The sequence below is a fragment of the Haplochromis burtoni genome, unplaced genomic scaffold (assembly GCF_018398535.1).
Source record: "Haplochromis burtoni strain Fernald_Lab_line unplaced genomic scaffold, NCSU_Asbu1 Contig_11, whole genome shotgun sequence".
Taxonomy (NCBI): Eukaryota; Metazoa; Chordata; class Actinopteri; order Cichliformes; family Cichlidae; genus Haplochromis; species Haplochromis burtoni.
In genome coordinates, this window is record NW_024582372.1 from 3698514 (window position 1) to 3720071 (window position 21558).

Genomic DNA, 21558 nt, shown 5'->3' on the forward strand with positions numbered 1-21558 from the left:
ACCCAATATACATATGAATGACTAGCCAATTTAGCTTCCACTTCCAGCATTTGACTGCTCTCCGGCTTTTAAAGGTAGAAACGCAAAATGATGACTCCGCGGGGGTCTAAGGTACTACCCCGAAATGACTGCTCTCCGGGGGTGTAAGTGATATGGTGGATGTAAATCACAGATGCAGTTACATGGCGAAAAATGAGTTCTGTAAATAAAAAGCTATAGGCAACAGTATTAGGCTGTTATTTATGGTGGCCCTGAGAGGCCAAACGGACTGCAATTTAAGAAAAAAACCAGCAATAACAAAAAATGCTGCAAAAGCACACAAAACACAACGGTATTAGGAAAAATGACAGTGGAAATAGGAAAAAACTGATTTCCAAAAACACAAGTGTTTCTGGGGAGACAATAATGCGACGGTCCAATTGCAGGAACCAAAATATGCCAAGAATTGCGCTGGGAGACACTTAAAAGAAGTGGAGGATCTATTTTGTGTTTTGTGAGGAAAGAAAAGATGAGAGGTAAGTGTGTTAGCTTAACTATTAGCCTAAATATCTGTCATCAGTATTATATGAATCATAAAAAAAAAGACGCCTACCATGTTTTGGGTTTCTCCAACTGGTCCGTCGGGTTATTGTCTCCCCAGAAACACTTCCTTTTTTTTTTCCTATTTCTGTTTTCGTTTTTTCCTATTTCTGTTTTTGTTTTTCCTATTTCCGTTGTGTTTTGTGTGCTTTTGCAGCGTTTTTCTTATTGCTGGTGTTTTCTTAAGTTGCAGTCCATTTGGCCTCTCAAGGCCACTGTAGTTATTGTATAATTTCATTTAAAAGTCCCTGGGATAACATTCCCTAGGCTACTTTGTGCTTACATTTGACTTATGTTCTGTCACTACTACTATATTGTAATGCTTCTTCTACTGGCAACTTTTTTTGTAATATCTTCATATATGTTATTGGAAATTTGCTTGAAATGTTATGATATCATTTTGAGGCTCTATTGCCCACTCCTACCATCCAGATTTACACAGTAGGTCAAACCTTCAGTTCACAAACTTCTCTAATGCATAAACCAACTATTATTATAGTCTGGCAATAAAAACACATTTTATACAAAACAATATGATTGCAAGCGTGTTCTTTATTTGACATCCTGTTTCTCTCAGATAAACGGAAGCAATCCATACACAATAGGCGCAACAGATTCACGGTAAATTAGAAAAGCTCATCTAACCACTGTTGGAATCACACAGAAGCGCACACAGAGGCGTACACACCACACTGTATAAACCTGTTTTCAATTAGCTGCTTGAAGGACAGCACGAGGGCAGAGGTAATGTTGGATTAGCGTTTTCACGCTAGAGAGAGGAGTGAGACACAGATTCATTCTACCAAAACACTCCCATAGCAAGCCTGCAAAGCTAAAGTGAGCCTTTGATATGGACGTGATTTTTATAGACAGTTTGGTTTGTCGCAGAATGAGAAGCTCTGTCTACAAACTAATTAAAGGACCACATGTCACTGAACTCTGCTTTTAATTTAGAGGCTCAGACATTTACTTCAGACACTGAGCAGCTTATAAAAAACATAAATAAATAAAGACCTTTAGACCATTATATGTTACTGGTCACCTTTTTCCCTTACAACAATAGAGATCCATCAAAGTTAAAAAATTATCAAACTGAAAAAGTTAGTGTAATTGCCCCAACTTTTATGTCCTTTTGTTATTCAAGATTTTAAAATTGTGATTTTTATTAAAGCTTTTCTCTCTTTAGGTTTTATGATTTTCTTGTAGAAACTGACTGGTGGCACTCGCAGGGATCATTCCATCATTTTGATCCACAAAACCCACAATTTTTATGTGTCTGCACACAGAGCCTGACAGAGCCCACTTCTGTAGACCACCTTTGTGAGATCCATCTCCAAACAGAGTTTTAGGTTCTGTTGATAGCTACAGCGAAGAAAGCCTAGGTAGTCTGAACTTCATTTGTAGTATACTCTTCTGGCCTTTTGTGTAGCATTTTGGATTTCTTCCCTTAGGGTGGATTTTGAATGGGCTCTGTTATTTTGTTTTACTTTATCTCCCAACTAAAGGCGTGTTTTCAGTTTATTCCATTTGTCTCTCAAGTCCGCACTGAGTCCTCAGCCTGTAACTTATGACATACAGTCAGTGCACTTAAAAAGTTAGTGAGTCTACCAGCGTAGAGCAAGTCTACAAGACTGAACTTGGCTAAATAAAAAGTGTGTTAATCAAGAGTATAACATTATCTGTCCATGTGAAAATGTCTGTTGTTGCCATCTATGTTGAGGGTGAGCATGACCCAAATGCAGGGCGCGCAGACAAAACAGTGTAATGTAAAATCTGACCTTTTGAGTCAGGAGACAAAGTCTATGAAAATAACCCAAACATAACAAAATTCAACAGCTTTAAATAGCAAAACAAATGCAAGGGGACACAGACACTCTGATTGGGGATATATAAATATACATTGCTATACAAGAGGTAATTAGGGATGGTGAAAAAGCCTGTGGTAAAAGGATGCAGCTAAACCTAAGAAAATGACAAAGGAAGTAAAGTGAGATAAAAATCCCAACAGCTACCAAAATAAAACATGAAGTAAGCCACAACTGAACTAAGAAACAGAGACAAGACTGATGGAGGGACAGGAAGTGAACAGAGGGAAGAACTAAGAACTGGAGACTCAACAAAGAAAAAAGAAATCATAAAACATACTCAAAGCAAAATGAACTATGAACTCACAGAAAATTCAAAACCATGGCTCCATAACCCATGCGCCATTACAGCCTAGTAAAGAAATTCCACTTGTTTTCACTGAATTCGTGTCTCCTTTTGTCCTGGACTTCCCATGGAACTGAAAAACAATCCTAATAAATATAAAACGTGGCATCAGTCACCTCTTAGACTGCTGACCCAGCAAGAATTTTATGTCAGCTATGCCGGCAGACAGGCGGCTTCTTTTCTCTGTCTACCTACAACCGCTCCCTCCCTCTCTCAATTCATCTCTTGTTGTGCGACCCCTGACTAGAGACTTTACTGGAGATTTTAATAATTAAAATGAATTAAACCAATAATTCACTTTAATGCGCTGTTGTGAGTAATGTTTCTGAACAATGGGACACACGATTCTCATAAATCCCACCGATTCCTGCTGCAGCATTTGAGCACAGAAATGCTTTACATTCCCTGCTGTCAATCTACGTGTTTGTTGTCTCCCTCACTTTGCTGAAGAGCGCGAGCATGTTGGAGGAGAATTCTCATTTGGCCTGCATTCAATCATCTCCTATTGTAAGACCCAATGAAAGCTCCACTGATGCTAAAACATGAAGCTATGGCTCTGTTTTGTGGTGCAAGCAGCAAAGCAGATCAAATTATGTCTCCATTCAGCTCCTCCCCCCATCTCCTTCTCTAGCAGGCGTTAGTCTAAATGAGGGTGATTTATTATCGCGTTTCTCCTTTCCTACTGAAGCACCATTACTGCAGACGCCTCGCCAGAAACACACAGGCTCACTAGGATTTTACAATTCCCAGCGCACATACTAATTCATATACAGAATACAGAATGAGATCATGTAAAGAAGTTCCTACACATCTACACGGAGCTTCAAAATATGGCAAAATACGCCGTTTGCACACAATGATGTGCAAGTATGCATGCTGGCTGACACACTCTTATAGCCCAAACCCTTTGCACACACAACAAGGCACACTCACACACAAATATACTCAAAAGTGTATCTAAATGCAAATTACAAAACAGACAAAAAGTAGCCTGAAGGGAATGTATGTGGTAAACACTTTTAAAGGATTTAAATTTTGGACACCCAGGATTAGCATTACCAATTTAGCATCTGACCCAATGTCAAGTACGTTATTATCTTAAGCAATGTCCATATTTTCTTTCCTGAATTTTATGATATCACTATGAAGTGGTAAAATAAAATGTGCATCTGAACCAAAATGTTTTTTTATAAGTTTACAGGGATCTTTATCTCTGACCACCAAAATCTAATCCGTTCATGGTTGAGTCGAAGTGAACGTTTGTGAACAGTTTCTAGAATTTCCTTTGTTCAGGCAGCTTTCAAAGGACTGAGATGTGCATACACATGAATGGGGAAACAACAAATGTGACGCAGGCACATAAAAAGCAAAACACATTCCTGCTTTCATGCTGGCTAAGTTGAAATCAAAGAACATTTTTTTAAGTGAAGCACGGTCAAAAAAGCTACATGAAACGATGAAACTATGAAATGATGTGTAAAATTGAAGTAGCGGATGAAAAAAGTGATGCAAACTGCCCTGAACACCATGTTTGAACAGTTTATTGAACATAAAGATGGTGTATAAATGTACATATTATGTGAAATATCTGATTTTTTTTTCAGTCTCACAATAGTGAAGAATTCTTCCAAAGACTCCTGGATCGTTATCCAGATCAACTCAAAAACATTAATAACTTCTTCTTTGACCCTGCGATAGACTGGCGACCTGTCCAGGGTTTACCCCGCCTCTCGCCCTAATACAGCTGCGATAGGCTCCAGCCCACCCTGATAAGGATGAGCAGAAGATAATAGATGGCTGGACGGACTTCTAGGTTGAGCCAAGCCCCCACATGTGCTGGAATCTTCATGCATAACTTTCTGCATAAACCTGCTAACAGACAGACAAACCTAAACCTCATAACCTAAAAAAAAATGAACGCCTTTTTATTTTCTGAGAAAATGAAATTTAGCAAAAGAGAAATGCTCTTTCAAATCTGAACTCTTTGACTGTAATTCCCACAAAGACATACCAGAATACATAAAAGCCTGCAAACCTAATTTATTCTGACCGGTAGAACATGATAACGAAACAATTCAAGAGAGTGTACAAAGTCATTTCCATCTATCACTCCATCTCTCTGTATCTGATTCTAGTCGTGGGTTGAATAAAAAAATGTAAAAGCAGATGGGATAACAGCAAGATAGAAGAGCGGATGAATATGAAGCAGACAAAGTGTGAGAACGGCAGGAGAGATAATAGGGGCGAAGTAAGGGGAGAGTAAGTGTGAAAGAAAATGAATGAGAATGAAAGAGTGAAGAGGGACTGGGGGTGTATGACATAGAGTCCCCGGAGTCCTAATTATCACTGTATGAATTATTACATCTGTATAACACGTTCATGTTAACACACACATGCACACACACACACACACACACACACACCTCTGGATTTCCCCTGGAGTCTCAGCACCACTGCCTCTCTCCACACACCTCTAGACCACTGTTCACCTAAGGCGATTTCTCCCTCCTACCATCCTCCTTTTTTGTGAAGTTGTGCTTCTTCTCTTCCTGTATCCTCCTAAAACATTTTCTTTTATCTCTATTTTCCACTTGAATCTTGAATCTTGCTTGGTGCTAACTTAATGCTTGATATCAACATGTTTTGCTTCCCTCTTGTCTCCTTAGTAAGAGTGTTTTTTTGGCATGCAAAAAACTAATTGCACAACGTGTTCTTGCAATTTTAGAAGACACAACCATCAGAAACTAGTATTATAATATTTGAGTAGAAATAAACACATAAAGAAATTTGCTACTGTGGCGGGGTGTGGTCTGTGGTGCCACTGCAGGGGAGACGGACGCACCTGAGTGGCATCGGCAACCACGCCTCGCCTGCTTAAAGTGTGGGCTAACTCCTGTCATGATTGTTGTTGTTGGTGTTTGTGTGTTCGGCTGGTGGCTGAAAAGCTCCAGCCATGTGGAAACGACAACCGTTGATGAAAGCGAGTCAATAAAGATGCTGAAAAGCATGAACTTGTCATCAGGTCTGCCGTGGTTTGTTTACAGCTACCGTTTGTCTTTGCAAATATGGACTAAATAAATAAATATTCTTCTTATTCACAATCTCTTTGTTTGGGAATGGCAATGCTTTGAAAAACATAAAGTATAATGTTGTCATCTGTCTACAAACTGGAGTGCAAACTGAATTTCTAATATACTTTACGTTTAAACTCGGCTGGTGATCAGACCAAAAGTGCAAAACATAAATGTAAACCCACCATGAGATGCTGTGAGGTCAAATCACTCGAACCAACGTCAGATAAAATATGTGTGAGCTGGGTTCTTTGAGCTGCAGACAGTGAGAAAATCTAAACAGAAGTAGCATCGATAGAGACACACAATAGGGTCTCTGTGCTCGGGTCAGACTGAGATATGATCAACAAATATTCCAGAAACTGAGTGGTAAGGATTTTAAAGTAATTGAATTTCTTTTAACATCACTCAGTGTGTTTGGTTCCTATCTCTCCTTCTCTCCTTAGCATGCATGTATCCCACTCAGGAGGCATGTGTCACAGCTGAAAAATGTCTTTTTAGAGCATATTAAGGCCTGACAGCAAAAATCTCTATAAAAAAGTACATTTTTAACAGTATCTACATCCCAGTCATAACATTTTTTGTGTTTGCTAGACAGTCAGTTATATATTTATTATAATGGAGGAGAAAACTTTTAGTTTAAATTGTCCTTAGCTCTTTCTGAAGTACAAGAACAAACATTTCACGTAAGTTACGGATGTTAAGTCAAACCTGCAAAATGACCAGTGTAAATGTACCGAACTCCTGCCTAATCTGTCAGACTCACATATAGAGACTAGCCATCTTGCCTGTCATCATTTGATCATATAATGATATAGTTCTGCTGTTTCCATGGTGATATTTGCAATGCACTTGTGGGAAGAATCGGTCCAGATAGTCCAAGATACACACACGCACAGACACATACGTTCCCACCGCCAAAATACACACATCTTTAGGTGTTTTACCTGATATGGATAGAGTGTGACTCCTCCATTCGTTCTGTTCAGGTGCTGATGTGCCTGCAGAGCTGCCGTGCTCAGTACTGCTCCAGTCCCATTATTACTGCTGCTACCACCATTATTTCCAGGGCTGTTTACTCCAGTCACTGGCTGCTGCTGCCCACCAGATGTCTTTCCTGAACTAGGGGACCCGTTTCTTCTGTCCACTCCACCTCCGAGGCCCAGAGAGCTGGGCTTGGACCCCAGTCTATGCCCTGCACCTTGAGATTGCGGACTGCATGATCCATGGCTAGGGCTTGGTGTTGGGGTCTGGCTGGGAACCGGAGAAGGGGATTGAGAGGATGTGTGGGCAGGCTGAGAAGCAGCAGCAGCAGCAGCTGAGGGGGAGGAAGAGGAAGGGAGAAAGGGAGGCCATTCACGTGACAGAGGCCCTCCTGGTGCTCCTGATGACGGGCCCGGAGGTGCTTGAGACCCATATCGTCCACTCAGGGCTGGAGGGGAAGAGGCTGGAGATAAATCCCACTGGTCGAGAGTCAGAACCATCCGCACAGCTTCCTGTTTGAGCTGAGTAAGGTGGGTGGCGCAGACATCGCATCGACTGTCACGCTCATTCCACGCCCGGCGAGAACTGTTGGGCACCTGAAGTTTATCGTGGAGAAGGAGCGAGAATGAGGGATCCTGGAAGGAGGGAGAGAAAAACAAAAGGAAACATTTAGACTCATGACTGAAGGTTTGAATGAAAGCAAAATGAACAAGAACAGCTGTGAGTGAGATGTGTTAAGAAAACCTTTAAGATAACGAAGGATAAGACAGGAGGAAATCATAGCCATGTTGAACAAGTCTTTACTATGAATATTTATAGAAAAACCAAGAAGCATGTTATTCAGCCTCAGGGAAAGAGTGTAGTAAGACAGACACACCAAGTGAACAAACAAGTACACACAAAAACACAGACAGACACACACTATGTCCTCGGGGTCTAAAGGATAAAAGTATGACAGAAGCTAGCAGCAAAAAGTTGTCTCATACAGGAATGAAAGCAACTGACCTTATACGATCCCCCCCACCCTCCCTTTTTCTTTCTTTTACTGAATTTTGCTAGTTCAGTCTGATGTGTATGTTGTAAGTGAAATGCAGAATGTGACTTTGCACCTTTGAATCATCTGTTAGCATATTTGCTTAATAAACAAGCAGCCACTTATTATTACATAAGGTTAGGTGTTTGATTATTCATTTCTATCAATTAGGAATAACTTAATTTATTGCTAAATTTTAAAAACAACCACTTTTCTATTCATTAAGGTTTAGTTAACCATCAGTTTTAGCAATAAGAAAAACAATAAAAAATAAAATTGTGACTGTTTCTTTTATATTTATGTCTCATAATAGAGTTGAATGAATGCATTTATTGCACACTAGATGGAATAGCATTTAAATTAATACAATTTCAAACAAATAAAACCCACTTGACATTTGGAGGGTTTTTTCCACTGCCACCAGCTCTTTACCTTCTTTTTTTTAGACATATTTTATCTGTTTTATGCCATATAATGGATAAACCATAACATTAAATGGTAATTGTCTAGAGATACAATGAAGATTTGTATACAGATTATATGTATACAATCGGAAATAAAAATAGCGGGATCCAAACATTATATTTTCAGTGGGAAAATAAGACTACAACCCAGAACAAAGTTCATCTGTGATTTTTAACAACAACAACAACAAAAAAAAACAGATCAGGGGTAATATTAATTGTATTTAAAGTATGATCATATACATTAAAAAAGTAAGCACACCATGGGAGGATCAACACATCAATCTTTGGTCATTTAGCAGCAGACCGGCAGAAAATAACTATATCTCCTGAATCAAATACCCAAAACTCCAATCAGTACACATGCTGTTGAAAAAGGCAAACTATACTGTATATGAATGCAAAGCATCTTCAGTTTTGACACTACACTTCTTACTATACATAAATAACCTTTTCATTAAGTAACTTTATTTCATTAAGAAGGCACACTAGATGTTAGTAGATTCTGTAGGCAAAAACATACATGCACATAGCTTAACACCACACAGTGGGGGTGTAGGGGTGTCCACACAGGAAGAGATTCACTTGTCACACTTAAGCCCATTGGCATGAAACTTTTAAGTCACTGGATGTCACTCACTATACAGTGTATCTGGTTGCCACATTACTACAAATCACTTCCTGTTGGGATACCATTTAAGTGTGCTCTTCCAAAGATAGTCCTCTTAACACCTCTACACTAAAGTAGCTTCTATAGAAAAACAGTGCTCCTTTTCTCTGTACTTTGTTCAACCTGTTCACCCAAACAAAAAGCCTTACTTTTAACATCGTGATTGATATGATTCTGTAATAAGTATACAGATAAATAGATAAATCAGCTCTTTAGGTAAGTTAACCTGACACAGACACCACATATGAAAAATGTCAGCATTAAAGGCACTGAGGTGTAAAAACAGTGTGTTATGCCTTTTTTGGTTAGAAAAAAATGTGAAGAAAAAGAGACTCATACTATAGGTTGAGTCAATACTTACATATTTATATTGCGCACAATGTAAACCAACAGTTAAACATGAGCAATGGAAGAAAAAACCAAAGTAACACGGGTCAGTTTGTTTATTTTTCTCTTTTATATCCTTTATATCTCTCTTTTTAAACTTTTTTCCGGTTACTCTTTGTGGATGCGTGTGTGAGAACAATTATTGTGTGCAGAATCACGATATTCATCCAATCTCTGTGGACTTATCTGTGCCTTTGTGCATAGATATTTGTGTATTAAAAGGTGCGTGTTGAGCCTGTATATGTTTTTCCAGACTAATTGGAACCACTTGGATAGAGCAAAGCCACTTTAAATCTCCTGCCATGACTCTTTGGACTCAATATCAAAGTTAACAAGCACACGCACACCCTGATAAAGATCTGCATCTAAACCTCATTTGACCCTGGTGAAATTTTTTTTTTTTAGGTTTTCCATAAAGCATTAAGGTCTTTATCTTGCAAAGGTCATTAAATAGAAATGGCTTTTCCTCATAAAATTTAGCTTTGCTTAGGACCCTTGAGACTGATGGTAGGATTCAAATGACTGTGATTTTGTGAGCTTATTATTCACCCAAATGCAGGTGTGGTGTGCATGTCTGCTTCAGAGCTCCGTAATTCAATTAAACACCTGTGGTAGATGGTGCTACAAAGTGCAACCTTCCTGCTTTCAACTAGCCCACCTCTTGTGTAACAGGATGCGCATCCTCGTTCCCTTTTCTGCCTAAGTGATAGTTACAGACTGAGTGCATGGTTAAATGTAAAAACCATCTCATGGCATTTTAACTTAGAAAAGATTGAATAAGAACCGAGAGCATCACTTCTCTGCTATTTTATGTGCCTCGGGATGTACTCTACCATGCACCCTAGCATGAATCTTTTCTAAAGGATGCTATTACCAAGCACTGCAGCATCTCAGAGCCATTGCTTTCAAATCTCGTTTTTGGTAAAGATTCATACAGCTGTTTAAATAACCCAAGACACAGTAATGTATGCGCAAACACTTCAGTCTCAACAGTTGGGACCTTTGTCTGAACATCACAGTACATCATGCCAAGAAGATGTGTATGCACAGTATTTACCAAAGAGATGAGGGGGCATTCTTTGTTTACTGAAGTTTAATCAATACACGAGTTGTGGAGATGCAGAATTTCTATGTCCATGTGTATATGTGCATCCAATCAATATTCATGCGATGGATATCTCTTAGCAGATTTAGACATTAAGATTGAGACAGATGATTGACAGAGAAGAGATAAAAACATGCAGAACAACCCTTCTGGATTTATCAAGCCGCTCAATACATCATACTGGTGTTATTAACAGTTAATGGGCTGTTTATCACATTACTGACAAATAATACTGCTTTAACACAAAGGCTTCCCAACTGTATATCTGTGTGTGTGTGGTCAGCTTCTTTGGTGGCTCTTATTATGCTAATAACATAATAGGAGACTATTAGAAAAAGGAAAAATAAATAAATAAATGTAACATCCTGTCTGCCACACCTAATAAGCCTCTCTCAATGACAAGCTTGTAGCTTTACAATCAATACACTGTATGTATGTATGTGTGTGTATGTGTGTGTGTGTGTGTTCATTTTAAAGTAAAACGTACCCTCTCAATGTGAGAACTGCCTGCTTGACTATGTCAACAAACCACTAGACCACAAGATACACACACACACACGCGGCATGAGTTTAAATCCTGCTGAGTATGTGAGCGTGTGCATGTGTGTTTATGGATAAAGGGTAACTTGTTCTTGTGAAAACTAAGCAGCATAATGAACAGAACATGCTGTTAAACATACACATACACACACATGCAGTAATAGCATTATACAAACATACTCCTGCCTGACGTGAGACAATAATAGCACACTTCAAGCGGCAATAAATAGACTACTGGAGTGAGACTGTAAGGAGAAAGTTGAGGTGAAGCCTAACAGTAAATACAACTTCTTCTTGTTAGCTGCTTCCTATAGGGATTGCCACATCAGCTCTATCCCTTCTGAAGTATCCTCTTCCATCACATAAACCCTCTGCATGTCTTCCTTCACTACATCCGTGAATCCTCTCTGTGGTCTTCCTCTTTTCCTCCTGCCGGGCAGCTCCATATTCAACATCCTTTGCCTGGTATATATTCGCCAAATCAAACATGTAAATCATCAATGAGATTTATAAATACAGTTGACAGTTTTAATTTTCTTTTTCTTTGCATGGGAAGTGCTTTGACTGAAGGGGGAAAGCATCAATAATGATTAATAGTCATAAAAATGATAATATTAGGTATTCTTAATGTAGTGACTTATGGTTTCAAATTACATTACTTTTATTAATGCTTATGTAAGAACCCTAAATTCTCCCTGTGCAGCTCAAATTTTCACTCTAGACAGAGTCTATTTCTCTTCATCCCTGAGATCATCACCAAAAGGACTTTTTGGTAAATGGAAGAAAACTGCTGTACTCTCAAACTTATTGTAGATGTCCAAGAAAAGTGTAATGCCATGTCAATGTCAAAAAGCATTGGCCATTGAGTTAATCAGCACAAAGTAAATGGCCTGTATTTATATAGCGCTTTACTAGTCCCTAAGGACCCCAAAGCGCTTTACATATCCAGTCATCCACCCATTCACACACACACTGGTGATGGCAGCTACATTGTAGCCACAGCCACCCTGGGCGCACTGACAGAGGCGAGGCTGCCGGACACTGGCTGGCGCTCTGACCACCACCAGTAGGCAACGGGTGAAGTGTCTTGCCCAAGGACACAACGACCGAGACTGTCCAAGCCGGGGCTCGAACCGGCAACCTTCCGGTTACAAGGCGAACTCCCAACTCGTGAGCCACGATCGCAATAAAAGAAGACAAAGAATGACAAACTCAAAATGAATAGGAGAGAATTGTCGAGCATTTAAACACATTTAAGTAAAAACATACGTGAAATGGGATAGGGATGACTCTAGAATGGAAATTCTCATTTCTTATATATGTTATAAGTAATATCTTCCCATTACAGCCTTTACATAAACATTCTAATTATTGTGACCAGACCAGACTGTTCATGTTAGTTATAAAATATGATTGAGGGAGACAGATAAAATAAACCACTGTGAACAAATTGTGAAGCATTCTTCTCATCGGTGCCAAAACAATAACCCCGCTTTCCGCTTTTCCTGTTTGTACTGAGTTGGAAAAGTCCTATCTTTGCCAAAAATTGGCAAAAAGGGAACATTTAATCTCTTTTGGCATCTTTTGACCCTTCTCTATCACCCTGTCACACATGCACACACTTAACTGTGAGAGCACAGCAGACAGGCGACTAAAGCAGCATTAAAGTGGACACGGTGTATGGTCCTTGAGATGAGGGTCTTGTTTTTCCCAATTAGCTAAGATTTGAGAAGCAGCCAAGCTGCCTGACTGAAAAAAAGGAGAGCTGTGGTTTCTGAGGGGAAAGATGGGGAGGGGGGATGAAAAAACAGGCAGCTTTTGCAAACGCTGACCATGAACACAACACCTTGTACACACAAAATGCAAATGTACTTTCTGTGCCTGCTCAATGACCCCATTTCTGCAATTTTCCCCCTACTAATACTTCTTTTTTTTTTGTTATATTCAGCTCATCTTTCATTAGAACAGCATAACTTTGAGCTGAGTTAAGTATCTTACCAGACAAGGTAGGCTCTACTCAAAGGAAATTTTGAATTCCACCAATATGAAACACTCTGCAGATTAACAGAGATTTTTAGTGTTTTGCACAGTTTGATAATAACTTCTCGCTGTGAACTGTCATATTCTCTGCTCTCCTCACTTCCCCTCCTTCTTTCATCACACCTATTCATCTCTTCAACCCATCTCTTCACCTCTGACTTCATCAGTATTCTGTGAGTGACTCAATCACTCGCAGCATCACAGATAGTCTATATGTGTGTGCGAGTGTGATTCATTTCCTCCTACATGGGAGACAAACGCATCCTCGGCTCTACGCTGCAAAGATGGAGTGACAGAATAAGGGAAAAGCAGAGAGAGATGGCGATTGAGTCCATCGTAACTGAAAAGTGACCTCAGCAACTCTTAGTGTCTGACAGTCAGCGTGTTTGACTGTGTGCGTTTGTATGTGTGTGTGTGGGTGGATGAGTGCAGACTGGACACAGAAGGATGCTATTACTGAGATTTGATGAAAAGAGACAGCTCGCCCTTACTGTTTGTGTGTGTGTGTGTGTGTCTGTGAGTGTGCAGGAGGTAAAGGATTCAGGAAAATAGGCTGTCAAGCTCAACAAGACACATCCCTTTCATAAGCACACACACACACACACACAAATACATGGAAAAATACTCTTTCCACCACTGACTATGAGACAACACTTTGACCCACCTCCTTTACTGTATTCCTATTTTCTGTCTGTAACTGATTCCACTTCTATATTTAGCATCAGTTCATAGCATCATATCACATTCAAAACTAAGAAAACAGAAAAGGTGGGAAGAGAAGACAGACAGAAAACTGACTGACGTGTATTATATGTGTAGTCTTCATTGTTGTTTGCCAGTTTATTCTGGAGAATGTATGTAATCAGTTCCATATGAGTGACAAAGCAGAATAAATCTTTCCTTCCCATGCCTTCACTCATCCCTCTGCTCATCCATTTCTCCACTGTTTGCTCCTGTATTTACCCTATCACAGACACACAGGCACTTCTCAGCAGGTCTGGAATCAGTGAATTCATGCAGAAGAGATGCAGACGGTCTCTTGCACCTGCTCTGACAACAAGCGAGCATACACATTATATAAGCTCATATACTTCTATGTAAGCACACACTCAAATAATGTGAACTAGCAAAGACATGGAGCAGATAAGAGACTGATAAAAATATTATAAATTTCAACTCTGTTGACAGCCCATAATCGCAGTTATGATGGAGACTGTGTGCATGTGTGTGAATGATTGAGTCTGACGTCTTCGCAGGATGAAGGTCAATAACACACAGGTTATAAATGACATCACACACATCAAACCCATGGATAGGCACATATACGGTATATTTACCCAATGTTGCAGTGACCAAGGTCAAGCACAGGTCTCACACACCATTATGTCTAAAACATATACCATCTTTTTTCTCTCTTGTACACATACAGACACTCTCCGGACACTTGTTCAACTACTCATTAATGCAAGTATATAAACAGCCAGTAACATGGTGGGAACTTACTGCATTTAGGCAGATTAGGTAAATATGATCTGCTGAAGTTCAAATTGAGCATCCTAATGGGGAAGAAAGGTTATTTGAGTGACTTTGAATGTGCTAGATGGGCTGGGCTGAGTATTTCAGAAATTGCTGATCCTCCGAGTGGGTTTCTGCACAACCATGTCTGGGGTTTACAGAAAACGGTCCAATAAAGAGACAATATCCAGCGAGTGGCAGTCTCTGAGGACCTTGTTGAATCTATGCTACGAAGAATTAAGGCAGTCCTGAAGGTAACGAAGGTAAAAAGGTAAAGTATACCTTAAAAAAGTGTGCACTGTGTATGTTTGTGTTACATACACAAAGGTATCACACTCCAAAATTATACAGTTGAATAGTAGTTCAAATTCATAGCTTCACTGTAAGGAGAAAAAAAATCATTTATAAAAACAACAACAAAGAAGCTGAACCAAAGCTGCTGAAACTGTAGTTTTTACCTAACTTATACCAAGAAACATTAAAGAATCAATCAGTGGTCAATGTAAATGTCAGTATGGATCATCATCATGGACCAAAACGCAAGATACAAAACATACAAGTGGAAGAAAATCCCCAAATTTCAGAAATATCAAGTGGGGACAGGAGAAAAAGACAACTTGCAAAAAGCAAATTAAATCCAAATTTAAGAGAACCAAACAAGACACAAGTGAAAACCAAACAAACCAAACAAACCAACAAACTAAAACAAAGAGGAGTGGAAGTCCATTTGAGAAAATCACTGCGAAAATCACTGGAAATGACTAAAAACCAGAACTTAAACAGATAATGGAACACAAGGCAAAGTAAAAAAGAAAAAGTAACGGATAGAAAATGATAGAAACAGAAATTCTAAATCAAGACAAAGAAAATATTATTAATGTCAATAATTAATTTAACTATATGTGATATTGGATTGTATTAATCCTAAAAAAATATACCGCTTAAACGATTATGACACCACTGAGACTTAACTATAAATGTGAGAAGAAAATACACGGGTAAAGTAACAAGAATATTTGTGCAGGGAATACTTCATGATGACAAATAGAGCCTGCGTAAAGAATCCATAAAAAACCACACCAACAATTCAGTGCAGATAGATAAAAACGTTGAAATGCACTACACTTAATAAAAGCTACATTAACTCCTTGTGTTTAAAAGCTACCTAAGTGGAAGATTAGTGTTTTTTGTAGCACACATCAGAAATAACCCTTAGCAGAAGCTGTTCTTTAATAGCATGTTCGCAAGTGCCAGAATATTAAGCAAACCAACCGCTGCCTGCACAGACTTTTCTCTTTCTTTGTTTCCCCTCTGTGACAAATAACTAAAGAACCCCGGAAGGTTTCCTCTTTCACGCTCATTTATTACCTCCAGCCCCTCTTCCTCCTCTCTTTCCCTCTCTGAAGTATGTCTCCTTTAATCACCTTTTTAATTGGTCATTCCCTCAGATGATCCAATAATGGTAGTAGGAGTTAGATTGGTTAGGACATAACTGTGACCTATTACACTAACACACAAATGCGTACCAGCACATGTGCATAAATCCTGTGAAGCATTCATTTAAATGAACAGACACACAGTTTGCCTGCACACATTTACACACTCGCTTGTGTTGTTGACACATGTTAATAACAAAGAGAAATGCATTAGAAAGTTTGTGTTGTCACAGCAGTGTGAAAATTAATTAGCATAAGCATGTGCCTACATACTTCTGGTGTAAATTACTTGCTGCAAAATTTTCATTGATACTTTCGGGGTTTTCTTGTTCATTTTTTTATGTGGATGTTTGTGCTGCCCGACGTTTGATTGTATAATGTTAGGGCTTCAAGGCTTCTTACTGTATGACTGATAATTTATACAGTGTTCAATGTCATAAAACATATTCCAGAAGAGTAAAAACTGCAGTGGAAACATAACTTTCAGAGGAAGCAAACACTTTGTAAAACCTTATGTTATGCCAAACTTTCTAAGCAGGTCTTAACAGAATTTCCTCGCAATCCTACATATCCAGTTTTTATGTCTTGGTGACATAAAAAATATTATGTATTAATTTAGAAGATACTTCAAAATAACAGTCCAAAGAAATGCCCAGGTGCATTTAAAGATGGCTGTAGAGTGCCAAGACATGCTTCTAGAACAATCAACCAACCAATCAAAATTTTAAAACATGCATAAAATATCAAATCAAGTTGATGATACAACATGAAATTTAATTTCTGCGCATTTTTCAGTGGAGCACGTGTATATCAGCGTCACCGCCATCATTAGCCCTTTAGTTAGCCAGACTTGTCATGAGTAGTCCGTCTCTGAGAGAAAGAAAGCAGGGTGGGTTCATTCAAAGAGGACAAACTTTTGATGCTTTTATCTGTTTGTCTTTATGGATTTTTCTTTGAAATCTTACTTTCCTTTGAAATGTTGTGGGCAAACAACTCTCAAGAGACAGACCATGTTGATGACACATTTGTGTCTGCAGCCAGCCATTCATGCAGTCACTCTTCGGGATTGACAACCATAATTAATTGGCTGTCTGCATGCTGCCATGAATTAGCTTAGGTTAAGTGCTCATCAGTTACAAAGTTGTTTTTTTCTTCACCCACAAACATATAATGTCCCAAAATAGCCTTGCTTGACCTGCGTGTGTGTGTGTATGTGTGTGTAATGTCAATCAAAGAGGATGTAAAATACTGGAAACAGATGCTACAGACAGATGAGATCTCTTTCTGTGTTTGTGTCCTTCTCACACGCAAACAGGACAAGTGTTTATGTGAATTAAAAGAGACTTTTTACATTTTTGCTTCATCAATATTTCAGCCCGTGTATCTGTACATCCACTGTTTGTTATGCATGCTGCCTTCTCATTAACAGCCCGAGCTACAGATCTTGTCCCGGCCTGTACAGAGTTAAGTTTACAGTCGGGCTCCCTGCTAGTGTAAATGAGCTAGCTGGCTGGAAGACAGCCTGGCTTTTTTATTAGCTGCCCATCCACAACAGTGCCCAGTGCTATAAATGAAATAGCTGTTTAAATTGCTGCCTCTTTTTTTTAAATGTGAAAGTTACTCGCTGGTGCCTGTTTTTAAATTATCTGGCTATCGATGGTGCTTCCTGACTGTAAATGAACTGCATATAAACTCTGCAGTCTGTTTTTTTTAAATTAGTCCACCATCTGCACTGTAAATGAGGTATATGCAAAAATAATCTTCTTCACTGTGCTAGCTAGCTACCAATTAGCTAGTTGTCTGCACCTGAATATAGATGAGGGAACATGGCTAGTTAATTTAGGTGAGAATGTATTCTATGTGAACGCCTGTTTCACATTTGATATCTGCAAGCAAGGCAAAATTTCACGCCCCGCTCTGTTCACATCAGAAAGAAAGAAACGATTAAACAAAAAGAGAACAGGTGTAAACATTGTGGCACACCTCTAGTAGATCTACCACAGAAATGGTGCTCTGTGATAGCTTTGGTCTCCAAACATCTATGTATGGGATGCTCTAAAATAAGCCATCAACCATCAGCCCCAAAAGGATGCCAGGGACGACAGAATTTCCACTTCAATGGGTCAATGCTGTTAGGCAACACAAGGGGATACGTGTACAGCAGCATGAAGGATGTTTTATTGTTGTGACTGATTGGAACTCATCAGAGCTTGACAATAAAATGCCAGGTCTTCACTATCCCTGGTGAGAAATCTCTGATTTTACATTATATTTCTAATATGCGCCATATTAAGATCAAAAGGATCCAAGCCTTATGACGTGCACTACATAGAGACTGCACAACTATACTTTTTTCCAGCTTCAGTCACTAAGAATATAGGACATTTAAAGGATGTGCTTATGCTTCAGGAGCCACACAGCAAATCCTTTTCCGTCTTTTCTCTGTTCTGTTTTCACCCTTTCCAGGCATGGGGTTACACCTTGTCTTGATTAGTTGTAAAAATGTGTCTGACTGAGCACAAAATAAAGTATTCGCTCATAATTGTTTATTCTCCTCTTTTTGTCCTCCACCTAGTTTTTAACTGTCTTTCCCCAAGCTCTTCATCCCATCCTCTTGCTGCCTCTCTTTCCTTTCCCCTCTCTTCTGAATCCCTCTCTTTTGCCCCCTCTCTCTCTGTGACAGTGATAAATTGCCCGTCGGGTTGGGTAATCCATCTTGCCGTATCCCACACGTGAATACACACTCTCCGACGCCCTCTCACTCCTCCTCTGCTCCCCTCTTTTCCTCCACTTTTCCTATCCATCCGTTCTTTCCCCCCTAGTATCCTTTCATTCCAAGGTTAGTGAAGCACCGGAGGAGCTGAAGGTAAAGATCTGCCCGATAACCTCCACTTATACCTTTACACAGTATGTGCACACACATGAGAAAAACAGGTAAACACAGTGTTTCGCAGGCAAATGATACAATATATAAAGTCACATCACCAGTGGATGGCATGAGTTTTCCTCTCTAATAGTGTGGCAGAAAGGCAGTATATCAAGTCACTTATTATGAACAACCAAGACTTTAATTACTATCCTTTTTTAAATAAATAAAAAAATCGCACATGTTGAATGTTAGAAGTGTGATTAGCAGGTCTTCAGTCAGTATTGTCAATTTTTAGTTACAGAGCTCCAGACTATCACTCAGCTGCCCCTAATTTCAGACGAAGTAAAGTGGTGATAACTAGGGTGTCCTGGTGACCTGATAGTGAGTTCATATGTACCATTTAGCCCAGTTGCAACATCTTTGGTTTCATGTCATTTGTGTCAACCCCTCCCTTTTACCCTCTATTTTTGGTGTTCCTCCTCTACAAAAACAGCACAAAAAAGGCCAAATGGAAAATTGCCTACATGACTAATAGTCTGCAGCTGTGCAAGTAGCTCTGTTAAGTTCTTATTAGACACAAGGAATTAAGAGAAACACTAATATCAGGATGAATAAAAATAGACTGATTTTAAGAACCATTTTCAGCTTTTTTCTTTCTTTAGCACAATATATTAGCTCTGAATATAAAGCACATCTAAGGATGTTGTTACAATTTGCAAAGGACTGACACATATGCAGGTTTGACAATCACCTAAGCTGGAGGTTCATGTGTCTGTACTATAATTTTCTGAAACTGATAATCCAACATTAATATGTCTCACTGTCTCTGCTTCTCTTGTATTAATTAACTATTAAACAACTATCTTTGGCACTCTTCAACAACACTGTGAACATCTCCCTGGAGAGGCAGTTTTTGTAGATCTGTTTTCCCTGAGCTGGATATATCCTACAAACTACAAATGATTTTGAGAACACATAAGCCAGCTGCTTTACAGGTTACCCTCTGCAGACATGGGCAATACCTCTATATACCGGTGAAGACATTTCATTGTGGAAAATATATCTAACTAGTGATTATATATTTCACTCAGGACCAACCAACTCATTTGTTAAAACATTTCTGTTTAACAATATGGAAAAACAAGGACACATTTTAAACAGCTAAAATTGTTAGAAATGTTTTTGGTAGAAAAAGCTAACTGCACTTTGAACAACAAATAATGCAGAAAGATTAAGCCAGTTTGTTAGTTTACTCAGCTTTATAATCATATATATCATATAAATCAATCAGCCTGCTAACGCTATTTAATATGCCAAGATTCACGAAAGTCAACTGAGTGTGCTTGCTCTTCTCCAGGCTTCATTCTTGCACAGTAGCACTCATTCATACACTTCTGCAAAGCAAAGCACAGTGCTACACTGTTGCCCAGCGAGGTCCTCAAAGGAAACAGCTGGGGCTGGAGAGCTTTGCTCAAGAGCACAGTTGTTACTGAGAGTGGGAAGACTTCATCCGCATTTCACAAGGTCACCAAACCTGAATTCGTAATGACAACCATTCAGTCACAAGGCTGTAATATGAACAGCTAAACTACTCTTGCCCAACCAGATATGATCAATCAGAGATGAAACAAGGAGTAAAATAAGAACTGGAGAGATATGTGAAGGTAAAGATTAAAAAGGGAGAACCCTGCTTTTCTATGGCAGCCCTGTCCCTTTTTCTGACAATGTATGTAGGTAGACGTACAGTCAATAGCAGATAACAGTAAACAACAACAACAACCAGAACAACCTCTCTAAACCGAGCCCACAGCCTCCATCTGCTCAAGGTAATTGGAAAGTTTAACGGCTAGAGGCTATTCTCTGTGTCTGATTGAAGCGCAGACTGGGAACAAACAGCCAATTTACTTTCTCACTCTCTTCTCTCTCTCTCCAAAAAGCAAACACACATACACACACTTTCCCTCTTTCACCCTTGTCCAGTCTATAAGCATTATTGCCTCTCCCTTTCTTTAAACTCTGTTTTGACTAGGTTTTTATTCTCTCTTTTCTTATCCCCAGCCTTTCCTATCTATTTTTTTAATCTTTCACCCCCTCCATCATGTGATAAGAGGAGGAATGGGAGAGGAGCTATGTGAGGTCAGAGGGAGTGCTGTTATGATGAGATGGATGATAAGTATTAGGAGGAAGTGGATGATATTTATGTCTGTTGGTCAGTAGGCTTGAGAGGGTGATAACAGAAAAGAAGGAGAGGACAAAAAAGGACAGCAGAGGAAAAATCTGCTACTTAAGATTTAGTTTTAAGAATCTGCTAGGTTATATTGAAGTCCTATTCAAAGAGGTTCTTGATCAAAAGCCTTTAAAAATACTACAGTAGCTGATACACAACTATTTCAGTGAAATCTACCATGAGAACCAGAATGAAAACTGTCTGCTGCTTAAATGTCATCCTTGTTCTGGTTGCACCTCCTGCCCTTTACAATCCTCTGACGCAATACACTCACAGTCCTGCTTAAAATACACACACACACACTGGGTTCTCCTGTCATCCTGTCTTTGGCATTCGTCAGCCTCTTAACTTACAGTATATAGCTCAGCTAGGAATGTATGTAAATATTCACAGGCACTAATTTTGCAGGCCAACAGTGCAGTGTATT

General features: G+C 39.2%; 1 protein-coding gene across 2 annotated transcripts in view; it reads right to left on the reverse strand.

The window, feature by feature from the left end:
* Positions 1-21558, reverse strand: part of kif26ba (kinesin family member 26Ba) — a 107735-nt gene that overhangs the window by 62534 nt on the left and 23643 nt on the right. For both annotated transcript variants that reach the window (XM_005915052.3, XM_042214162.1), the window contains exon 3: positions 6809-7480. In XM_005915052.3, the coding sequence (XP_005915114.1) occupies positions 6809-7480 (672 nt within the window). The remainder of the gene's footprint in view (positions 1-6808; positions 7481-21558) is intronic.